This window comes from Xyrauchen texanus, chromosome 16 (assembly GCF_025860055.1).
Source record: "Xyrauchen texanus isolate HMW12.3.18 chromosome 16, RBS_HiC_50CHRs, whole genome shotgun sequence".
In the NCBI taxonomy this organism is placed as follows: domain Eukaryota; kingdom Metazoa; phylum Chordata; class Actinopteri; order Cypriniformes; family Catostomidae; genus Xyrauchen; species Xyrauchen texanus.
The window spans coordinates 33,392,753-33,418,390 of record NC_068291.1 but is presented as its reverse complement, the minus strand read 5'-3'; the positions used below and the strand labels follow the sequence as shown (position 1 = coordinate 33,418,390).

Here is a 25,638-nt window from a genome sequence, read left to right as displayed (position 1 = left end):
TTGACTGAATGTTACTAAAAAGTCATTACTAAAGCCATGTTTATGAGGCCTTATTAGGTACATTGCAGGTACACTGGAGCATCAACAATGGAGTATGGGAATTAACAGGGTCCAAATCAACAAATATGACACTAGGAGTCAATTTATAGTTTAAATTTATTTAATTAGACTGTGATATTGTGGCCAGAGAATATCAGAAAATGCACTGCTTGCACAGCTGATGTGAGGTCATTTCTCACCTACCAAGTGTGAGCACTCCAATTTTTTTCACCCCTACTTGGCAAACATCACTGCAGCCATTCAAACTGTGTAAGCACCGAAATGGATACACAAGACCATAAAAAAGCCCAGAGAGAGTGAAAAATTATACTTGCAAACACTGTTCATACCTACTTCATCTATTACATAAGGCTCTGTGCAAATGTGATTAAAACATCGTCATGGTTGCTGAGTCCATCTACAACCGAATAGACTCAGAGCACTCGTAAACGGGAGGCAAGAGCACTCCTTGGGTTAGGAAAACATTGAGGTAATCGGTGCACACTTGCACTGCAAAGCCAACACTTACACTGTGGCCTCTGACTGGTGTTTCACAGACTATTAGTAGCCACAGTCATGCAGTTCAAAAAACAACGTAATACATCCTTTCTCCTTCAAGGGTCTGGTAACACAGAGATTACAGTAGCAAAAGATAGGCTTTTTAAAACAGCCATGAAAGAACAATATGACACAGACATGTGAACGACCATACCATAACTTTATTGATATACTTGGCTACAATTACTTTTGAGTACAGAATTTTTAAAGGTTTTTGTGATCCATAAGGTGCAGAATGCTAACCACTGCAGCACGGATACAGTATGAATGAAAAAGTCATTTAAATACACATGTCCCTTAAAAATACAGATTCCGTTGCCATTTGTGGCCCATAATTACCCATTGAATTAGTGCTCTATGGTGCTCTGTGGTCACAACATTCTCGTTAACTCCTTGAAGAGGAGCTTGCCACACATAGTATTCCTGCTATATTCTGTTTGAACACCTTGTTTGACTTTTATCAGGACATTTCTTTTTCTTAAAAATAAAGTATGACACTTCTCTATGAAATAAAGCCCCTTCAATAAATTTAGGGCTAATTTAATCAGATCTGTACAGTTTTAGTCTAAAAATAAAACACAGGTGGGGGAGAAGGGGTCTTCAACGACATGCACTATTACAACTTATAATGTAATTAATATGGGCCAGAAGGGGGTGTTGGGTGAGGGACAGTGCTGTCCCAAACATATTTGAAAATCATGCCAGTCAAAGGACTAGGGTTACATAACAATTCCATATTCAAATAATTACATTAAGGCAGGACATGAATATACACATAGGACACATATTTAGCCACAGATTGTAGAGATTCAAAACTACTTTTTTACAGTGTATTTTCTCTGTTGATATCCTGCAGGCACATTGTATCTCTCTGATCTTTTAAATACATTTGTAAAATACCAGCGATGCAAACAGCAGCAAGGCCAAAACCACAAATTATTCCTTTAAACGTTACAGCATCATATATACATGTTCTGAATTTTTTTCTTGTTCTGACATGAGGTAAAGTATGGCGCCCGAGTGCAATGCTTTTTTTGTGCTACATGTTAAAAAAATAAAAAATAAAATAAAAAGGAAATGAAAACATTATTCACCACCATGAAGGAAAACAATCTGCATCATATGATATGATGGAGGACCATATGTTTACCCTCCCAATGCTTTTTCTTTTTACTTGGATATCACTTCTGTGGGACAAGCACTGGCATAAATGATTCATTATTTGTTGTGAAAAGTCAATTTTGTTTTGTTAAAAAAAATGAATCTGTATCCATGTGGTGGCAGCATATGTGTGAGTTCACATTCTCTCAAAGTTGACAAAAAACAAATCCAAGAGAAAACAAAGCTTACAATAAAGAAAGAAATGTGACAACATTGTCTGCCTTTGAGTGGCTTAGGAAAAACATGGTAACAAGCTGAAAAAATTAAATAAAACATTTTACAAACACACAATCAAACAAGAAAAAAAAATTGTGTCGCAATACTCTGAGGGTTGAGGGTTACATTGAGGTGTCATATCGCACAGCCAGCACGCACTGACCCTGTTGCACAAAAGGGAATATGGAAACCCATTCCTATCCAATGACTTTCGATACTCACTGCACACAATCAACTCTGGGGTTGCGACTGAGATAATGTAAACAGGGTAACTCAACTCTTGCAAAAATGGAACAAGATTGCACTCACTCTCAAGATGGGGCAGTGTCATACTTTGATTACAGCTTCAAACTTTCATGAACTCTTGGCTAAATCGAACCAACAAATTGAAAACAAAATCACCTACGAAGTATCCATAAAGCAAAGAAATGCTACAGTAGCAAAGGCTGTGATTCCATTGAATCAAGTGTCTAGATGTTACTTTAATGTTTCATGGTAGAAAGGCACCATTTTAGAGCGCACACTGTTAAAAAGATGCAAATTCAATGTCAGTGGGAATGTTTTCTAGTGCAAATAGTCGTGAGTATATATATATATATATATATATATATATATATACACACACACACACACACACACACATATATACATACTGTATATATAGACATATTTATCCCCCTGTAAGGTGCTGATGAACATATACAATACTGTGCCTTTATAATTGAAAAAAGGCATATCCACAAACCATTGGTTTTATGATAATGTCAAACTATTCGCAGGGGTCTTCTGAGGTAGCAATGCCTGGGATTATGTAACTTCAGGAATAGTTTGTCCATAACTTAATAACTGAATTAAGGAAAGGAGATACAGACAAGGAGGGGGAAAATTAGGTAGCCTTCAAGATGTCCAAACAAAATAAAAAAATTGTTCGCACAATAATTTCAGGCCCTCGTTCCTAGGGTAAACATGGATAAGAGTGCTCAATTTTCGTCAACATACTACTACATAATTGACTGAATGTTACTAAAAAGTCATTACATTTGGCAACATAGTAAGACTGCAGAAAAAGGGAAGTCAAAAGGCAAGATGCATGGCTTATAAGATAGAAACGCTGACCGTATCAGAGTGCAATCTATCAATTTTCTCAAGCGTTAAGTAACCCTTCTGATTGGATGCACAATTGAAAGAAAAGCCAAGCTCAGAGAGGCATCAAGCTTATGAGCAGAGAACAATTTTCTCAGCTTTTCCCCTTCAAGCATAAAAATCAAAAAGAAATATAAAAGGGGAATTTCAAATTTCTAGAGCTTGACTGCTGACCAAACAGAATAACCAACCCAACAGATTTCAAAAAAGTAAACTTAAGAGGTAATACAGTTACAGTGCAAAAGATGAGAAATTCAAGCTTAAACATAGCACCAAAAAAAAAAACAAATGCAAGCAATTAACTGAGGTATTCAAGTAAAGAATGCCTATTAATATGAAAACATTTACGTTAGACAAGAGGCTACAACGCATTTACGCTAAAATAAAGGTTGGTTAACACGAAAAATGTGAGAATGTTGAAGGATTGACTGAAAATTGTTACATTTACTCACCCAACATGATGGTTAGTAAATGACAACAGAATGTTCCTTCTTTGCAGAACTATCTGTTTAATAGGTGCAACCTCACAATGTTGCATCAGTATCGACTTTGGTAATTAATGCAAGTGAAGTCATTTAGCGAAAATATCGGTTTGTCTTGAAGACGGTACGTAAAGGTGCTTTATGTCTTATTATCCAATCCTATTTTTCTCTTTCCTTTTTTAATATAAAATCTGCAGCATATTTTCCCAGGTGATATGTCCTTTTTTCCTTTATGTCATTATATCAAAACTAAGTCAGTCAGTCTATAGGGACATCTAATGTTCATAAAGACTGTCAACTAAATATCATCAATATCGGTATCAAAAAGACATTACTGAAACCCAAGTATCAATGTATGTCAGAAACATTTGCTATTGCATTTTCTATATAATGCAGATTGTATGAATGTAGCTCTATGACGTCTATACAACCCATCCAGTTAGCTTAGATAACAGATGGCTACATAAACATGCTTCCTCAAGTGCCGTTTACAACTACGTTCATTACAGTAATCGTGAATGTCAAATTTCTATCCATTTTAAGAATGTGAGGGCTTTTCTCTTTTGGTAGAATATAGATCTAAATGATTTTGTTGTTGACAAAATGCTCATGGCTCTGGTTAAAAATAAAAAGAAACCCTAAAGAAATAAGTGCAATTATGATTGAGAATAGCATCTCAAGATAGAGAAAATCAGTTGTCTTACTCCAACACCATCTTTGTCAAAGCGTTTAAAAACCACCGCAAAACTGTCAATAGTTCACAGATTGAGGAATTTTGTGTTTTTGAATGGATTATTTTTCTCTTATTTGTTTGATACATTGGAGTTTAAATATGTACATTCTAATACTACCTATAAGATTTAGCTTCTTAATCACTACCACAAAGCAAAGCATTTATCATTTATTAATGTTAATAAAAAGAGGGAAAAATACCTGACCTTTTTCTTAACACTTGCAATACATAAAAAAGCACTCATGATCAAACAAAGCTGGGGAGAAAAAGAAAGATTGTGTTTGCGCACGAAAGGATAAAATGAAAAATGAACCCTCTGTGGATTATACTTGAACCTTTTGACGCGGTTAATTTATTGAATTTGACAACCCCAGTGAGAACGCAGTCTGCAAGGATTCTTCACGTGGTGTTGATAGGGGTTCTGCTGTCTGAAGATCAGTTGTTTTGGACCTGAGGTTGATTGGCTTTGAGACTGCGCAGAGCTCTGCGGGCAGCCGCTGACTTGGCTATCCTGTAGCTGCGGCCCACACCTTTGAACTTGCCTTTGCCCACCACTTCCACTGTAACCCGTACTTTTCCATCATAGGTTCTCTCCGCAGGGCTGTTGGGAGCAATACATGAGATGACTGGCTAATTAAATGTGTGACAATAAAATGGCAGTGCCTTTTTGATGCAACAAACAAACTACAACACGTTGCAATGAGAATATTTCATCGCACATTTACGGTTGCATGGTATGAAATGTGCCGTGGCACGATCTCATAATTTCGCAAATTTCAGTACCTGATCAAGAAAACAACGTGCTGCTATTCAGCTCTTCAGTTAGAAAGGAATTGTAGAAGTTAATGCATTGACATGTAGTTTCATTAAATAACACAGGCTGGTAAATTGAAGGCATTATTTTTTACTATTAATAGTTGACTGTTTAACACACACAAAAAAAATGAACACAATTAATGCAGTATTCATTTTTTTCACTTTCTGAAACTTTACTTATTTTTTTCCCACACTTCCTTTGGCTAGAATTGGCATAAATACATTTTCAAGAGATACACTTTGGACTCCACTGTACATCCTAGCACAGAAACTGATTGTGTGGAGCAGTGCACACTTATTCCTTTCGCATGATGCATTTCCAGGGCATAATAAACATCAGAGCAGATTTACTGTATGGAGATTGGAGACTTAACCCGCAAGCAGTGAACCATGTTTGGGAGAGATACGGGCAAGCTGCAGTATCTCTTCACATTGCCCCAAAACACTCACTCACTGTCACCTGAAGCAGTGTCAAAAAACTAAACTGTGCAAGAGACCCAGCTTGTGCACGTTAGAGACCAGGGAATTTTGTTTCTCATGGTCTGAGAGTCCTTCAGTTGTCTTTTGGCAAACTCCAGGTGGGCTGTCATGTGCCTTTTACTGAGGAGTGGCTTCCGTCTGGCCACTCTACCATACAGGCCTGATTGGTGAAGTGCTGCAGAGATGGTTGTTCTTCTGGAAGGTTCTCCTATCTCCACAGAGAAATGCTGAAGCTCTGTCAGAGTGACCATCGGGTTCTTGGTCACCTCCCTGATTAAGGCACTTCTCCCCCGATCACTCAGTTTGGCTGGGCAGCCAGCTCTAGGAAGAGTCCTGGTGGTTCCAAACTTCTTCCATTTACAGATGATTGAGGCCACTGTGCTCATTGGGACCTTCAATGTTGCAGAAATGTTTCTGTACCCTTCCCCAGATCTGTACCTAGATGCAATCCTGTCTCGGAGGTCTACAAACAATTCCTTGGACTTCATGGCTTGGTTTGTGCTCTGACATGCACTTTTAACTGCTGGAGCGTATATAGACAGGTGTGTGCCTTTCCAAATCATGTCCAATCAACTGAATTTACCACAGGTGGACTTCTATCAAGTTATAAAAACATCTCAAGGATGATGAGTGGAAAAAGGATGCACCTGAGCTCAATTTTGAGTGTCATAGCAAAGGCTGTGAATACTTATGCACAATGTGATTTTTTTTTGTTTTTTATTTTTAATAAATTTGAAAAGATTTCAAAGAAACTTCTTTCATGTTGTCATTATGGGGTATTGTTTGTAGAATTTTGAGGAAAATAATGAATTTAATCCATTTTGGAATAAGGCTGTAACATAACAAAATGTGGAAAAAGTGAGGCGCAGTGAATACTTTCCGGATGCGCTGTATTTGTGCATTCTTCTGGTGTGTGGATTTGTGAATTGAGCGTGTGTGGATCTGTTGCATGCATGGGTGGATCGGTTGCCCATGGATTCCAGTGTGCATCTGTCGATCTGTTGCGTGAATGTTTTCTGGCCACTCACAGTCAACACTGAACAACCACAGATGCAAAAGATCCCACGCGTTTATGTGCGGAACCCGCAAAGTTTTTGTAGGCTATTTAGTGGAGAAAATTCCCCTAAATTTAGCCAGTTTGAAATTCACTAAACTTGTATCAAAGATTTATACCTGTGAAAAAGTTACTAAACTATATCTGAAAAACATTTTAGCATTTAAATAATTTTTTTATAAATAATGACTAACCAAGTTCTATGAGACAAAGTATAAAGTAAATATATTTATGATTATTTTAATGTACCATGTATCATGATTAATCACAGAAAACTGATTAATTAGTTCGATTCACAGCTCTAGTTTAACCACATTTAGTGAACCTGAGTTTAATTCTGTAATTTTTCAGTTCAAATTCAGATAGGATGTTTAACAAATTAAATGCACTCTTTGTTTGGTGAAATTTAATTATCAAAGCTCAACAAGTATGAAATATATTTTGTAAAAATATCAATGAGAAGGCCATCAATTGACATCTTTATACACATGTAAGTTAATGAGGGATTTCATTGAGTTCAGTGTTTGCATTTCCAGTGTTGTTTTGATGCAATTTGAGAAATTTGAGCACTGTTGCAGAAATCTACCTATGTCTGGTGTCTTCATGTGCAAATATTCCGCAACGTGTCATCCAAGCGATTTGCTGATCTAAACACAATTATTTGGTTTTCGTTATTTTTATTGTTTACAAAATTGTATTTTCTTTCCTCAACCAACACTGAATGTGTTAATAAAGTAACTTTTTTTTTTTTATTATTAAAATGGCAAATTATTTACACAGAATAAATTAACAGCCATTGTTTCATTTCATCAGTTGCTCAAGGCTTATGTATCGATCCAGTTAGCGTATCGATTTAGTTTTCCATATTGAGTTACCAATGGCTGGTGTCATACAAAAGGCAACATTTTGCTTTCAATCGAACCTTACTCACATTACAGTTTTATATTGCCTATGGGGTAGAGGTTGTAGGGGCTTAATAATAAAACTCAGGATTAACATTTTTAAAATCGCCTCATATTTGCTATGAACCACACTAATATCGTAACTTTTAGGGTGTACACAACCTTCACACTTCTCTACATTCAAACTACCACTTCTATGCTTGTATTTTGCAGAAACGCATGCTAAGAGGATGGTTTATGTAACTTGTAAAAGAGGAAATGATGTTCCCACCTGAACTTTGCCGTCTCTGGCTCCATCTCCAGGAGTTCACGCACCGGGGAACGAGGAACATTAGCGGAGAATTTTTCTAGAAAACGATATGTACAAGTGGAACATTTCAATCTCACATTTCATCATGCATAAAAATGCCAGAATGTTTAAAAATGACTGAACTTATGGTCCTCGCCACATGAGCTGGGAGACAATCAGACGGAATAGAAATGCAGAACTGATTTACTCTTCCTTATGTCTTTGGCCCTTACCTATGAGTGGCCTCATCATTGGATAATACACTTGCCAAACTGTCTCAAGTGACATCCCGCTATCCATGTAAATTGCACCAGCGAGTGATTCAAAGATGTCTCCCATTGCTTTGGGGACCTCAATATCTTCCTCTTTCTCCTCATCTTCCTCCGATCGGCGAAGCTGAAAGAAAGTAAAAACAATTCCAGTTTCGTTTTCCTATATCATATATTGGAAATAAGAGTTTTCTCTATGGACAGAAAACTGTGCTTATCCATGTCAAATTCTCATCCCAAAACTAATCACAGACATCTGAAACTGCTTTACAGAAGAAAAAAAAATAGCTGCGTTCATAATTTAAAATGTGCACTGACAGAATTGCTATGTTGTTCAATGATGGTATTTCCTCTAAAAAATTATCTGCGGTCAATTACTTTTAGTATTAGACTTAACAAAAGACCTATCCATTAAATATTGGGGACAACATTACCCAGCTATGTAATTAAGGGGAACATTACTTATTTTATTCAATTTGTCTTTCCTCTTTCGGCATCCAGTTTTGTCCCTAAGGCCTAAAATGCTTTCCAGTCAAACAAGACTGCATTCGGTGCCAAAATAACCATTTCAAAATAAATTAAATCCAACTGCATTTTCACAATCCAAAAACAAATACAAACACATACCAGATTCACGTTGACTGCCAACGATAGGATGTCATGGTACTTAATCTTCATGAAATATTATACAGCTATGCTGACAATGGCATAAATTAAACCTCAGAGGATTTGATCATTTGCGAGGTCTAATATTTTTAACAGATAACGTCGGGATGATAACTCACCTCAGAATCCATTCCTTGCATTTCGTTCTTCTCCAACTGAAATTGCACAAAATCGTCGATCACGTGGAACAGTTCGGGCGAGACTGCTTTGAAGTACTTGTGGTAATCATACTTGACAGCCAGGGAAGCAAATATGGTGTTGTTGACAAGTGCAGAGCGCAGGTCGGTCAACACGCCTGGGGAGTGCTGCCGCGGATCTTCATAAAGGTGCTTTGTTATGAGGTAGTCTAAAATTGCATCACCAAGGAACTCCAACCGCTGATAGCAATCTGACCAAAGTTCAAAACAGGACAAGAAAAGATTAAATGAAAGAACATTTATATAACAACATATTTCAATGATAATTTTGTAGGGGTATCAAAATATAGATTTTCCGATGTATTATGACCATCATTTGAATGATCTCGATATCTAAAATCCCAAGATTGATCTTTTAGTCTATGCGCAACCCACAATGAGAGGATATCACTTGCATTTGCAACCAAATTTCACGCTATGCGACTAAAAATGTATATTATTGGCAACTGGCTGGTAAATGTTCTGATATAGTTGAGTATTCAGCAGCAAGATCCTTTCACTTTGTGTTGAGGGTAATGGCTGTTTCACATATCCCCCATGAGAAAGGCGTGAGCAGCGTGTTTTATCTAATCAACCGATCACATGGCAGTTGCTTCAATGCATTTAGGGGTATGGTCCTGGTCAAGACAATCTCCTGAACTCCAAACTGAATGTCAGAATGGGAAAGAAAGGTGATTTAATCCATTTTGAGCGTGGCATGGTTGTTGGTGCCAGACGGGCCGGTCTGAGTATTTCACAATCTGCTCAGTTACTGGGATTTTCACACACAATCATTTCTAGGGTTTACAAAGAATGTGGCAGTCCTGTGGGCGAAAATGCCTTGTTGATGCTAGAGGTCAGAGGAGAATGGGCCGACTGATTCAAGCTGATAGAAGAGCAACTTTGCCTGAAATAACCACTCGTTACTACCGAGGTATGCAGCAAAGCATTTGTGGAGCCACAACACGCACAACCTTGAGGTGGATGGGCTACAACAGCAGAAGACCCCACCAGGTACCACTCATCTCCACTACAAATAGGAAAAAGAGGCTACAATTTGCAAGAGCTCACCAAAATTGGACAGTTGAAGACTGGAAAAATGTTGCCTGGTCTGATGAGTCTCGATTTCTGTTGAGACATTCAGATGGTAGAGTCAGAATTTGGCGTAAACGGAATGAGAACATGGATCCATCATGCCTTGTTACCACTGTGCAGGCTGGTGGTGGTGGTGTAATGGTGTGGGGGATGTTTTCTTGGCACACTTTAGGCCCCTTAGTGCCAATTGGGCATCGTTTAAATGCCACGGCCTACCTGAGCATTGTTTCTGACCATGTCCATCCCTTTATGGCCACCATGTACCCATCCTCTGATGGCTACTTCAAGCAGGATAATGCACCATGTCACAAAGCTCGAATCATTTCAAATTGGTTTCTTGAACATGACAATGAGTTCACTGTACTAAAATGGCCCCCACAGTCACCAGATCTCAACCCAATAGAGCATCTTTGGGATGTGGTGGAACGGGAGCTTCGTGCCCTGGATGTGCATCCCACAAATCTCCATCAACTGCAAGATGCTATCCTATCAATATGGGCCAACATTTCTAAAGAATGCTTTCAGCACCTTGTTGAATCAATGCCACGTAGAATTAAGGCAGTTCTGAAGGCGAAAGGGGTCAAACACAGTATTAGTATGGTGTTCCTAATAATCCTTTAGGTGAGTGTATGTATATATATATATATATATATATATATATATATATATATACTACTACATACTACATACACTACACACACACACACACACACACACACACACACACACACACACAGAGACAGTTTAGAAGAGACAGACCACTGGTATTAAAATGGGAAAAATTGGAATGCCCGCCTTATAGGTAATCACCTGTTACATAAAGTAATTGTCCATCAATCAACTCAAGAATATGCATGCGTATTTGCTAATCCAGCATGAAAAAAAGCACTTTTTAGCATAAAGCAGCACAATTTATGATACTATTGTTGTAAGATTTTACTGCTGACTTTAAATATGTTCTTTGACCAACCGTTTTGGACATTTCAGTCTTTTCCCATTCAAGTAGATAGGAGTTGTACTTTTATGCCACTTGTTTACAAAGAAAACGCTGCCCGCCTGCCCGAGACTATTCCAAAAATGACTGACTTGCCTTTAAAAGGACTTTGATGTATTAACAAATCACGACCAAGTACGCAGATAAACAAGTGCAAATGACTGCCCGCCGTTGCCGTGGGAACCTAGAAAAGAGATGCGGCCCATGTGAAAGCCCAAACGCCACGCATTGCTCACGCCTCGCTCACGAGTATGTGTGAATCTGACATAAAAGTTGTTCAGAACGACATCCGCGCAACCCATTTGTCATTGAATAATGTCTCTTGTAATACCTGATCTGTTCTATAAGGTCACTTGATCAAAATGTAATTCTAATCATTCGAGTCTCTCTCTTTAACATGCAATCATTTACAGACACGCTTTACAGAAATTCCTGTTTTCTTAAAGAGGCAGTACAGGTAGGGGGGCTTGGGTAGCTTAGCATTGACGCTGACTACCACCCCTGGAGTCGCGAGTTCGAATCCAGGGTGTGCTGAGTGACTCAAGCCAGGTCTCCTAAGCAACCAAATTCTCCCGGTTGCTAGGGAGTGTAGAGTCACATGGGGTAACCTCCTTGTGGTCATGATTAGTGGTTCTCGCTCACAATGGGGCGTGTTGTAAGTTGTGCGTGGATCGCGGAGAGTAGCATAAGCCTCCACATGCTGGGAGTCTCCGCGGTGTCATGCACAGCAAGCCACGTGATGAGTGGATTGTCTCAGAAGTGGAGGCAACTGAGACTTGTCCACCACCACCCGGATTGAGGTGAGTAACCGCAGAACCACGAGGATCTACTAAGTAGTGGGAATTGGGCATTTCAAATTGGGGAGAAAATGGGACAAAAATATATTTTTTTTAAATGCATGTGTTCAACAAATCAGTGTAAATACTTGAAAATAGTGCAAATTATGCAATTAAAAGATAAACATGTAATAAAACATAATATATGCAATGTAATATTTATTGATTGAATACACAAATTTGATCAGTTTTAATGTGACCAAAAGGCTGAAAAAAATATAGAATTAGTCAAATTTATATTTCCTTAATGTATCTTGTTAGAAGGTCTCCTGAACAATTTACAGCATTAGTTGAGAGAGAATTTCTTTCAAATGTAAGCAAAAAGGACATTATAACAAAAATATACCCACATGAATCAATATCGAATTGAAAGATTGTGAATAGAATCGGAAAATCTGTATCAATACCCAGCCCTATAATTGAGTGGCATGTGTGATATACTCAGTTAATTCAAATCAATCTAATGACTCACAAAGTGATAGTTTGGAGTTTTGCTGTAAGAAATAGTACTTTAGCTCCCGGGCCCGACAGCTTTCTTGTCGAGTTTTTGAAGAAATCTCAGAACAAATTGTCCCCATATTCTGAATACACTGATAAAAGTAATCTTTAGAGTGTGGCTTCCTACCAGAGATGCTTATAAAAGCGTCCATAATGCTGCTACTAAAAAAAGACAAGGATCCTAAGCTATGTGGCTCTTATAGGCCCCTTTCCTTGCAGAATGTTGATGCCAAGATTTTGCCTGAAGTGTTGGCATCTCACATTGAAAACATACTACCAAAGATTATATCTGAGAAACAAACATGTTTCATCAGGGGGAGACAGTTACTCTTCAATGTGAGTACTCTTTTAAATATAATTAATCTTAAAACACTCTTCCAGGACACCTGGAACAAACAAGTTGTTATTTGAACCATTGTTGATTGCTTTGAAGTCTTCTCCATTGCTGCAGGGAGTGGTGAGGTCAGGCATTGAAATTAGGCTGTCACTTTATGCTGATGATCTTTTATTATATGTATCTAACCCGATTTCGAGTTTTCCAGTTATTTTATCCATATTGCAAAAATGTGGCTCTTTTTCTGGATGCAAAATAAATCTCCACAAAAGTGAGTGTTTTCCGATTAACGAGTTGGCTATGGGTCTTTTGCAGTCAGATGTTCCATTTAAACAAAGCAAAACAGGATTTAGATACCTTGGCATTAATATTCCTCTCTTGTATCTGCCAATCTTTCCCCTTTGTTGGAACAGACTAAGTCTGATTTTCAGCGATGGAGCAATCTGCCTCTATCGTTGATAGGTCGGATCAATATGGTGAAAATTTATGTTTTGCCCAAGTTTCTTTTTGCCTTTCAGTGCATCCCTCTGTTTCTCCCTAAGCATTTTTTTTTAATCTATTGATCGGATTGTCATTGACATTCTTTGGGGTGGTAAAGTGCCCAGAATTTGTAAATCATTGCTTCAAAGATGCCAACTGAATGGTTGGCTCTCTTTACCCAATTTCATGTTTTACTTTTGGTCAGTTAATATTCACAAGATAACATTTTGGCTCAGTTCGTCCACTGCGCCATGGTGCAGATTGAAAGCAAACTGGTGTATATCTACCTCTCTGCTGGCCTTGCTTACATCAACCCTATCATTTAATGTATCTTCGCTTCCTTGACAAATAATCCAGTAGTTATATCTACCCTTCGGATTTGGTGCCAATTTAGGCGACAGTTTCAATTTCCTTCAACATTTATACCACTATTGAGGAATCATATCTTTCCCCATCTCTTAATGATCCTGTACTTAAGCAGTGGCACGCAAAGGGCTTGAGATATTTTCAAGACTTTTACAGAGATGGCACATTTTGTAGCTACGTAACGTTATCTTCTGATTTGGGGCTATCAGGGTCAAACTTGTATCGGTTTTTGCAGATTAGACACTGCTCTGCTACCTTATTCTCTAATTACCCATCTCTGCCCCCAATGCTAGTATGGGAAGAATTTCTGCAATTCAATCCACATCACAAGTCACAAGTTTCAAGAATTTATAGTTGTCTTTTAGGTTTAGATGACTGCTCTATTGACAAAATTAAAAGAGTGTGGGAGTGTTGGGAGAAAGTTTTGAAGAGGACCGGTGGGGGGCTGCACTGGACAGAATACGGTAGAGTATTATTTGTGCACGTCTTGGCCACATACAATTTAAAATACTATACAGAATTCATTTTTCCAAGGCCCGGTTATCTGAAATATTTCCTAATATTGAAGATAGATGTGACAGATGTCATGCTGCTCGGTGCAATTTGAGTCATATGTTTTTTACTTGCCCTATGTTGCAATATGTTCTATGTTCCTATGTTCTAATAAACCTCCAACAACCTCCCAATGGCTAGTGGATACCATTTTTTTCTGAAATTGGAAAAAGAAAGATGTTCTGGGAAAAGTAATTTCTTTAATAAATGGCATCCCTTTATTGCTTACATCAAGTCTCTTAAGTGTCCTACCGCATGTTTAATTCATGAGTATGTTTAGAGAATTCATTTGATATTGTTTATTGGTATAACTATTATTTTCTATAATTATTTAATTTAATGTTTTTTTTTTTTATTATTATTCTCTCTTTCTTTTTTCTTTTTTTTAGGGGGTGCTTCTTTGGTTTTGATCTAAAAATATTTAAAACAAATAATTAACAAGGTGTAATAATCTATTGTTGTAATAACGTTTGTTTTAATAATAAAAAAAATAAAAAATAAATAAAATAAAAAAATAGTACTTCAATAACAAGAATAACACAGCAACATTTATATAGGTTTTCCAAAAAAGTATTGTTTTGGGCCACATTCGCAGTAAAAACTCTGTTTTTAGTTACCTAACATTATTGTTTTCCCAAAGTATGCAGTACTAGAGAGTGTTTAAAATGCCATTTCACTATGGATGAGAGGTGTAAACATAGCAAAATCAATGTGTTTTCAAACTAAAACATATTATTCATGTGAATGTGGCATTAGTTCCTCAAAGGTAGGGCTGGGTATTGATAAAGATTCCCTGATTTGATTATGATTCACAAGCTCTCTATTCAATTTAATTCCAGTTCATATGGGTATAATTCAGTATGTAGCTTACATAGGAAAGACATTCTCTTACAGCTAATGCTGTTAATTATACAAGGGGCCTTCTAATTTGGTATATAACGAAAACATTTATATTAAAAAAAATTATTTTATCATTTAGTTTTTCATCCTTTTGGTCTCATTTTAGCCTTTTAAAAATTTACAAATTCCATATATTCATTAATATATATGATGTCTTTAAATTGCAAGTAGTCTATTAAATTGCACATATACTGCAATTTAATAGACTATATTTTGTTACATGTTTACTGTGTGCTGGCACAATTTGTGCTAGCACAATTTGTACTTTTTATAAGTATTTACATTGATATATATAATAAGTGCTGAAATGGTACTATCTCTTTAAGAATAGCAACAGTTCAGCCAGCATCTCGAGAAGTGTTTTGGTAGAGCACATATTAACGAGAGTGGAGTCGCACCGATTATTTTCTGTATCCGTGCAATGTGTGATTAGAATGACAGGTTTCTTTTTTGTTGTTGCTTTTGATCAGGAGTATTAAAAGAGACATTTTTCAAAGACAAATGGATTGTGTGTCTCGTCTTTGTCAAATCTATTTTTTACTCTCTACATGCAATGAAAGGATCTCGGTGCTAAACGTCTTTGTCACTACACTACTCAATCACTGGCAAGTGAAATCTGAAAATTTAAATTTTTTTGTAGCATAGCACAAAATTTGCTTGCATTATACACTCACCTAAAGGATTATTAGGAACACCTGTTCAATTTCTCATTAATGCAATTATCTAATCAACCAATCACATGGCAGTTGCTTCAATGCATTTAGGGGTGTGGTCCTGGTCAAGACAATCTCCTGAACTCCAAACTGAATGTCAGAATGGGAAAGAAAGGTGATTTAAGCAATTTTGAGCGTGCCATGGTTGTTGGTGCCAGACGGGCCGGTCTGAGTATTTTACAATCTGCTCAATTACTGGGATTTTCACACACAACCATTTCTAGGGTTTACAAAGAATGGTGTGAAAAGGGAAAAACATCCAGTATGCGGCAGTCCTGTGGGCGAAAATGCCTTGTTGATGCTAGAGGTCAGAGGAGAATGGGCCGACTGATTCAAGCTGATAGAAGAGCAACTTTGCCTGAAATAACCACTCGTTACAACCGAGGTATGCAGCAAAGCATTTGTGAAGCCACAACACGCACAACCTTGAGGCGGATGGGCTACAACAGCAGAAGACCCCACCGGGTACCACTCATCTCCACTACAAATAGGAAAAAGAGGCTACAATTTGCAAGAGCTCACCAAAATTGGACAGTTGAAGACTGGAAAAATGTTGCCTGGTCTGATGAGTCTCGATTTCTGTTGAGACATTCAGATGGTAGAGTCAGAATTTGGCGTAAACAGAATGAGAACATGGATCCATCATGCCTTGTTACCACTGTGCAGGCTGGTGGTGGTGGTGGTGTAATGGTATGGGGGATGTTTTCTTGGCACACTTTAGGCCCCTTAGTGCGAATTGGGCATCGTTTAAATGCCACGGCCTACCTGAGCATTGTTTCTGACCATGTCCATCTCTTTATGGCCACCATGTACCCATCCTCTGATGGCTACTTCCAGCAGGATAATGCACCATGTCACAAAGCTTGAATCATTTCAAATTGGTTTCTTGAACATGACAATGAGTTCACTGTACTAAAATGGCCCCCACAGTCACCAGATCTCAACCCAATAGAGCATCTTTGGGATGTGGTGGAACGGGAGCTTCGTGCCCTGGATGTGCATCCCACAAATCTCCATCAACTGCAAGATGCTATCCTATCAATATGGGCCAACATTTCTAAAGAATGCTTTCAGCACCTTGTTGAATCAATGCCACGTAGAATTAAGGCAGTTCTGAAGGCGAAAGGGGGTCAAACACAGTATTAGTATGGTGTTCCTAATAATCCTTTAGGTGAGTGTATTTCGAAATTTGGAACCAGAATGGCTATATTTCAGTGGCTAAAATAATAAAAAGTAAAATAAAGTAAAAATAAAACCCATGGACCTGTGATGGTGTTGTAATGATACGAGGCATGGGTAAAGGCCTGCAGAAGATATGCCTTGTTTGTAAATGTGTAGTTGATCATCTTCTCAAAATTCTCGAAGCCGGATATGAGGTGGTTGAGTGTCCATTCAGCATCTGGGTGGTCGAACATGCAGCGTGGAGGGATCTTTAGCCAGCCGTACTGCAACTCAGTTGACCCCAAAGAACTCTTCTCCACTGGGAGCACCTTCAGGCCAAGGGAGCACAGAAACATTTGGGCCGCTCTCTCCCCGCAGCTGGTAAGGTAGCATCCAAGCAGGGCCTCCACGCAGTCGGCTATGCTCTTATCTGCGATACACTGTTCGGTGTGGAGGTCATAGGAGATGGACTGCTTCCCAATATCTGTGCCACAGTTTTCCTCTGAAGGGTTCCAGAAACCCACCACAAAGTCATCCTCCTCACCTACTTTGCTGGGGTCCAGGTAGCACATGGCATCCCAGGAACTGTAGTCAAACTCATCACCACCACCGTCTGAGGGAAAGGGGACATTGTGGGGTTTTTTGGGTTCTTTCCATTCATATCCAGGCTTGGCCAGCTGGAGGGAGATCTTCTTCCCGAAGGCGCCGGAGCCGATCAGCATGTTATCGATGAACTTGATGTGTTCAGAGTCATATTCCAGCTCATCGTCAACATTCACCTCATCCTTGGATGGCTCGCCTTTCACAACCTCTCCCTCTTCTTCATCTTCATCATCATCATCATCATCCTCATCATCATCATCATCACTGGCTTTTCCATTGGGCAAATCTTTATTCTTAGAAACATAAGCAGAACTGGGTTATTAAAAATACTTCAATATAAAAGTTTATTTCCATAGTATTTTTTTATTTGTACACTTTAGTTTAGTTTAACTCTATGAATGTTGGTTTTATTAGTTTTTTCAGTTTTCTAGTTTCAGTTTAGCTTTCTTATTTTTATTTAGTTTTAATATAAGAGTGCGATCCCTATCGCTATCTAGTGGCATGTTTATGGTTAAAGGGACAGTTCCCCAAAAAAATTTAAATTCTCTCTTGATTTACTCCATCCCAGATGTGTATGACTTTCTTTATTCTTCAGAACACAAAGATTTTTAGAAGAATATCTGAGCTTTGTAGGTCCACTAAATGCAACTGAGTTAGAACTTTGAAGCTCCAAAAAGCAAATAAAGGCAGCATAAAAGCAATCCATATGACTTCAGTGGTTAAACCCATCTTCTCCATTGAAGAGGTGTGTGTAAGAAAAATGTAAGATAAATATTGAAGTACTTTTTTACTATAAATATCCACTTTTACTTCCACCTTTTATTTTTGGAAATTCCCATTTTTGTGCATTGTGCCAACTACTGAGCAGGGAGGAAAATTTATATTAAAAAGGACTTAGATATGTTTCTTGCCCACACCAATCATATCACTTATCACAAGATATGGAATTAAGCACTGGTGTTGTATGGATTGCATTTAAACTGCCGTTTTATGCTTTTTGGATCTTCAAAAGTTCTGGCTACCATTCACTTGTTTCATCTGGACGTACAGAGCTGAGATATTCTTCTAAAATCTTCTTTTGTGTTCAGCAGAATAAAGAAAGTCATACACATCTTAAAGGTGAGTAAATGATTAGAGAATTTTCATTGGGTGAACCATCCCTTTAATGAAGGTGGGTTGTAATGGTTATTTTATTTTTATATACACTGTATCAAAACTACAATTACATTTTTATTTTGTTTTAGATGGTTTGAGTCATTACAATTTTAGTTTAGTTTCAGTTATTCTAATTATGTAAAGTGTTTACTTTCAAGTAAACGAAAATGCTTTATTTAGCTATTGTTTTAATTTCCGTAATCTATATTAGCATTAAAGCAGATCAAGTAATAGACCAAACAAAACAAATCATGTTATCACAATCACAAGCAATTTTGAGTCCAAAGGCCCAAACAGATTTGCAAAGATTACAATGTAAAATTATTTTAAATTGCTCAGGAGAACTCAAACTGAGCCAAGGATTAGAGTCCAATTAAATGACTCATCCAAAATTTGATTCAAAAGTTAAATGTTTTTTCATCATAAATATGCCATAATGTCAACCATGTGGGGAAACGTCTGATGCATATGCATTAAAATGTTAATACCATTGACACCTAATACTGTAATAATACAGGGAAGTGACACTTAAAATTACTGAGCTCAAGACAAATTTAGTACTCTCGTAACACACATTTACAACCCAAAGCACACACAGTGACTACGGTCTCCATGAAACTCATGGTAGAAACAAGTAAGCATATTGAGTTCTGATTTCTCCTATACACCACACATGCTAAAACGTGAAACATGTAAAAGTGGGACTAAACAGATTTGCAAAAATAATGACTGTTGTCAAATATGTTTTCCAAACACTCTCTCCATCTGCCATCGGTCAGGCAAACCAGAAAGCCCTGCCTCAAACTCACAGCATTGGTTGAGCCAATATTGCTCTGTCGGGATGCTCAAATAAACAAAGGAATATTTTGAAAGTGCCACAGAGCCTATATTCAGGGACATCACTCTAATTTATGTTGTGCTGCAAATATGGTAGTAATTTTAAATGAATATTTCTTGCATTTGTGCCTCCATATATAAATAGAGCAAGATTTTAATTTTGAAACAAATTCAAATAGTTCAAGTTCATTCTCTATATCTTGAACCATATATTAGTTTGCCATTATTATATTTTATTGAGAATTAGTTGAGTTGCAAACAATTCAATCATCCATTTCTTGTATTCAGAGGACTGAAAGTAATTTCTTGGTGACGACAAGTGAACTGTGGAAGATATTTTAGAATTTGTTATGAACATAGACCAAAGGTGCTCCATGCCTAAAAGGACTATTTGTATAATATTTCCATGTAAAACAAATAAATAAATGTATAAATTCAGCCCTCTGTTCTGCAAATATGGTTCTCCCAGAAAGGATGAACCTGCCTTCTAGTGGCCATGACAGGAAACAGCTGCAACCTAATGCTGCAAAAATGTTTGTTCCTCAGCTCAGGGCACAGAGCCATGTAAACAGACTTGTAATTGTGCATGAAGATGCATGTTGATACTGGGTTTAGCTTGACTTGAGCCATGGGGTAAACAAACTGAGACGTTCTGTGAGTCATACCTCATCTGAGTCCCACTTGTCTGTGCTGCTTTTGTCCTGATTCACAATGTAGCCTGGAGGCAGCCAGTTTACAGGTGGATCGAAGATGGACACCACCATTTGACTAGGAAGGCCCTTTTTCTTGCCCAGACGGTAAAGATTACAGTTGCTGACCTGGAGGTTATAAAAGCAGGTGGGAACCAAGGTATGTAAAAGAAAAATTTAAGAAGACATAACAGACAATTAAGCTGCCAATAAAGCTTTTTATAATAATATTTACATTTATTCATTTGGCAGACTGAATAATAATATGAAATTCTGCATTGTGAACTTGCAAATTTGTAGGCTCAAGTCTGATAAATTGCTGGCATTTTTCTCATTTCTAAAGAGCCATTAACACTGAACCTGTTTTGCATCCATCAGTGCTGTTTTTTTTTAAATAGTTTTTGATGTAAACATGTGCAAGATATATGTTTTTGACGATTGCACTGCATTTCACTGTTTTTTTTCAGAGTGTTATGCAGGAGCGGTGCATTTTTAAATTGTGTACGTTAAAAAGGATTGGCATTTACTTAAGTGCTAAAGACCAATCACTATTCAGAATGTAAATATTATGAAGACATCATCGATCTGACATTGTGTGCAAGTTTGAATGGCAAATTTAGATTTTTAGATTACAGACTATATAATTTATAAATACAATAATACATCACAGAAGCTACAAGAGTCCAAAATTATAAAATCTCAATTGCGGTTTATAGTGCAACCAAAATCCCAATAATGACTAGAAAAAAATATATAGATTTGGTGCATAATGTTTTAAATATAAACAAAAACCTAATACAAACATACTCTTATTTTGAAATGATGGAGACTTGGCTCCGTTACAATGCTCAAAGCATTAACAAAATAAAAATAAAGAACTAAATACATTCAGTTGAAGTCAGAAGTTTACATACACTTAGGTTGAAGTCATTAAAACTAATTTTATCCACTCCACAGATTTCATTTAAGCAAACTATAGTTTTGGCAAGTAATTTAGGACATCTATTTTGTGCATGACACAAGTAATTTTTACAACAATTGTTTACAGATAGATTGTTTCACTATTAATTGACTATATCACAATTCCAGTGTGTCAGAAGTTTACATCCACAAAGTTAACTATGCCTTTAAGCAGCTTGGAAAATTCCAGAAAATGATGGCAAGCATTTAGACAATTAGCTTCTGATTAGCTTCTGAGTCAATTGGAGGTGTACCTGTGGATGTATTTTAAGGCCTACCTTCAAACTCAGTGCCTCTTTACTTGACATCATGGGAAAATCAAAAGAAATCAGCCAAGACCTCAGAAAAAGTATTGTGGACCTCCACAATTGTGGTTCATCTTTGGGAGCAATTTCCAAATGCCTGAAGGTACCACGTTCATCTGTACAAACAATAATACATAAATATAAACACCATGGGACAACGCAGCCATCATACCTCTCAGGAAGATGACGCATATTGTCTCCTAGAGATGAACGTAGTTTGGTGTGAAAAATGCTAATCATTCCCAGAACAACAGCAAAGGACCTTGTGAAAATGCTGGAGGAAAAAGGTAGACAAGAATCTATATCCACAGCAAGGAAGAAGCCATTGCTCCAAACCCACCATAAAAAAGCCAGACTAAGAGTTTGCAAGTGCACATGGGGACAAAGATTTTACTTTTTGGAGAAATGTCCTCTGGGCTGATGAAACAAAAATTTAACTGTTTGGCCATAATGACCATCGTTATGTTTGGAGGAAATATGTTGGTGCTTGCAAGCCGAAGAACACCATCCCAACCATGAAGCATGTGGGAGGAAGCATCATGTTGTGGGGTGCTTTGCTGCAGGAGGGACTGGTACACTTCACAAAATAGTTGGCATCATGAAAATTATGTGGATATATTGAAGCAACATCTCAAGACATCAGACAGGAAGTTAAATCTCGGTTGCAAATTGGACAATGACCACAAGCATACCTCCAAAGTTGTGGCAAAATGGCTTAACGACAACAAAGTAAAGGTATTTGAGTGACCATCATAAAGCATTGACCTCAATCCTATAGAAAATTTGTGGGCAGAACTGAAGAAGTAAGGAGGCCTACAATCCTGACTCGGTTACACCTGTTCTGTCTGAAGGAATGGGCCAAAATTCCTGCAACTTATTGTGAGAAGCTTGTGGAAGGCTACCCAAAACATTTGACCAAGTTAAACGATTTAAAGGCAATACTACCAAATACTAAATGTATGTAAACTTCTGACCCACTGGAAATGTGATGAAAGAAATAAAAGCTGAACAAAATCATTTTCTCTACTATTATTGTGACATTTCACATTCTTAAAATAAAGTAGTGATCCTAACTGACCTAAGACAGGGAATGTTTTGATTAAATGTCAGGAATTGTGAAAAAGAAATTGGTTTAAATGTATTTGGCTAAGGTGTATGTAAACTTCTGACTTCAACTGTATGATTTAATCTGTTTTTAAGTTAATATATTTGTTATTTGTTAGGGTATATTCAATTTCCTTTTTGTAAATTCTTGTGATATAGTTGATATTGTTTCATTTTGAGTTGTATGTGCAATGTGACTTATTAATAAAAATACATTTAAATGACAAAAAAAAAAAAAAAAGCCACAAAAAGATTAAAAAAAAAAAAATAAGCCACACAATGAGGCATTGTTTATGTCTATAGCACCAACAGTGCTGGTCTATTACTTGCCGAAGTTTAATACTTAGGCTTGGGGTTTTGTTTTATATCCCTAGGCCTAAATATGAGGAATAGAATTAGTGTTGCTAACATTTGCATCAAGAATAATTTTATTTTTTGTAATTAAATCCCACCTTCTTGCTTCTCATGTAAGACAACCTGCCCTCATGGGCATCAGGATATGTGCAGAACAGGTAGGTGGTGATAGCATGTTTCAAGAAGGAGTCCCCCAACATTTCTAACCTCTCCAGATTGAAGCCATCACTGGCATTGGAGAGAGTCAGGGCCTGCAGGATGAGGCCGGGGTTGGGGCCCAAGGTTTTTGGAGAATCCAAAGATGGGCATGCACTAGCATATGTAGACATCACAACAGAGACCTCTGAAGACACGGCTGAAGGTGCTGTGGTGCTGGTTGCTGTCTCCGGTTTAGGGCAAAAGTATGAGGTAGGTTTTTTCACATGTCTGTCACAGAGATCCGAGTTCCTGCTTGGGTTACATTCATCACTGGGTTGGGGCTGTGGCTCGATGGTTGGAGAGGGCCACACAGGATCTGAGGTAGTGGTATGCATTGTCAAGTTGCTCTCCAGTGAGCCCAGCTGATGGTATTGGCAAATGTTGTGTCGGGGTAGAAGGTCGCCACCGTCAGCCCGAGTCCTATTAAGGAGGTTTGGGTAACAGACGCAGTTGCTGGGGTCTTTGTTTGGCATCTGGTGATCAGTCACAGGGAGCATGTGGGTTTCTAGCTTTTCATCTGGTTTGTTGCAGTTGTCACAGGGGAGAGCACCCTCTGGAGGCTGGGAGGCCTCCATACTGCAGCCCTCCTGGGCAGTGTGGTCTGAATCTGAGCTTGTATCATGTTTACAGTGATTGTCGTCTTCTATGTATTCACTGGGGCAGGAAATGAAAGACTTGCTGTCAATGGATTTCTTCCATCCGAAATCCAAATTAGGATACCTGTGGTCAATATTTAATAAGATTAGGAATCTCACCAAATGAGAACATTTACCAAAAACTCTATCTATGAGAGTGTTTTATAAATGCCATAACAGGGTTAAAAGTTTAAAGTATACATGAAATGACATGCACAACCCAATTTACTTTTGTACTGCGACTTATTTCACAGAAACATTATATTCAATGACATTTCAGAAAAGGAGCCAGGCCTGAAAGGGAGTTTGCAGTTGATTGCGGAGTTGATTTGTCATGCAAAAGTCAAACATATCTGCAGTATCGCAGTGCCAAAGCATCCCAAACAAAAGCTAAAAATATATAAACATACAAATGCTGATATTTGCTAAAGGTTAATTTTGTCAACTTTGTGGTATACACATATAGGCTGATATATGGACTAGAAAGCTAACAGACAAACTAAAAGCCACAAAAACTTCCTTGGATGAAACAATTTTAAAATCATGGGGAAAAAATAAGGTACATTTTGATTTCATGTTGACTTTAAAGCTGCAACTAACAACTGTTGAGTACAGATGAGCATAAAATGTTCTTTAGAAGATTGCTAGCTTGTTCTTTATAAGAAACACAGATTATATAGTCACGTTCACACATGTAGCCTTTTCCAGAAAATGACCTATAATTTCCAGTTTAGAGCCATGTGTGAACATGGCCCTTTTGAAAATACTGGTAAATTTTGCTCTGGCAATTGTCCTTAATGCGAAATTGTATCATTACCTATAGATTTCCTCATTGATGGTATGTGTGAACACCACATTTGGTACATTTACCAGTAATGGCATCCCAACGATTTTTCTGTAATTTACCTGTTTGCATGTGTGAACGGGACTTTAGATTAAAAGGAATATTCTGGGTTCAATAAAAGTTAACCTCATTTGACAGCATTTGTGGCACAATGTTGATTTCTCTCAGAGTATTCGATAGTATGGAACAGCACGAGTTAATGATAAATTAGTTTCCCCATCCTATGGCTCAGGGTCAGGATTCTCGATCGAACCATCAGCTCCTGGCAGAAGGTGATGACAGCAGGGGAGAGGAGCTTACACCTACAGCAGAATGGGACCTAAACTGGTGGACTTGGGGTTGCGGTGGATGAAAGCTATGTGGTGTAATCAACGAGACATAGCTGTGGTACCATTTAAGGAAAAGGCTAGACCATGATTGGGTGAGATGTCAGAATTAGTTGAACGAAGTAATGCTTACTACGAGTCCTCTGCAAGAATGATCGCTTAGGCCTCCATTACCACAAAAAAAGAATTGGCTTATCCCTCCTTTTCTTTAAAAATGTAAGTGAATAGAGCCAAATTTTAAAGGGTTAAAAAAGGCAGAAATGTCAATTCAAGTCAATTTGTATCGTGTTTTTCACAACACACAATGTTTCAAAGCAGCTTTACAGGAAATCATGCATTAACAAAAACAAAAACTGTAATATCTATAATGTCTTACAGTGATCATTTTGTAGTTTGATAAAATATGATTGTAAAATGTGTATAGAAATTAAATAAGTCATGGTTTTAAATTTGTAAATTAAGCGTTAAGGTCCAGTGTTTAAAAAAAATTTTTTTTTTTTATGAACTTTAATTATTAATGTCTTTGAAGTCCATCCTGGATTAACTGCAGATATTTACATAGATGCATTGTCTTTTGTTAGTTGGCTGATTAAGGCTATTGTTGGCAATTAAATGATAGTCTAAATATTCAATTTCAAGAGTGTAGTCCATCAATAGACAAAGGTGATGAAGGTAGAGATTAATGAGGTGCATCTCAGTTCAACCTGCAGATCAT

The 25,638-nt window shown here is 37.5% G+C and overlaps 1 protein-coding gene across 1 annotated transcript in view; it reads right to left on the bottom strand.

The window, feature by feature from the left end:
* Positions 1–668: 668 nt before the first annotated feature.
* The window catches only part of LOC127657107 (endoribonuclease Dicer-like), a 52,228-nt gene continuing 27,258 nt past the window's right edge, over positions 669–25,638 (bottom strand). Inside the window, exons 20-26 of the mRNA XM_052145758.1 lie at positions 23,019–23,838; positions 20,174–20,326; positions 17,017–17,809; positions 8,928–9,196; positions 8,107–8,269; positions 7,856–7,931; positions 669–4,933 (exon numbers count right to left, since the gene is read on the bottom strand). Of these exons, the coding sequence (XP_052001718.1) occupies positions 4,768–4,933; positions 7,856–7,931; positions 8,107–8,269; positions 8,928–9,196; positions 17,017–17,809; positions 20,174–20,326; positions 23,019–23,838 (2,440 nt within the window). The 3' untranslated portion in view covers positions 669–4,767. The remainder of the gene's footprint in view (positions 4,934–7,855; positions 7,932–8,106; positions 8,270–8,927; positions 9,197–17,016; positions 17,810–20,173; positions 20,327–23,018; positions 23,839–25,638) is intronic.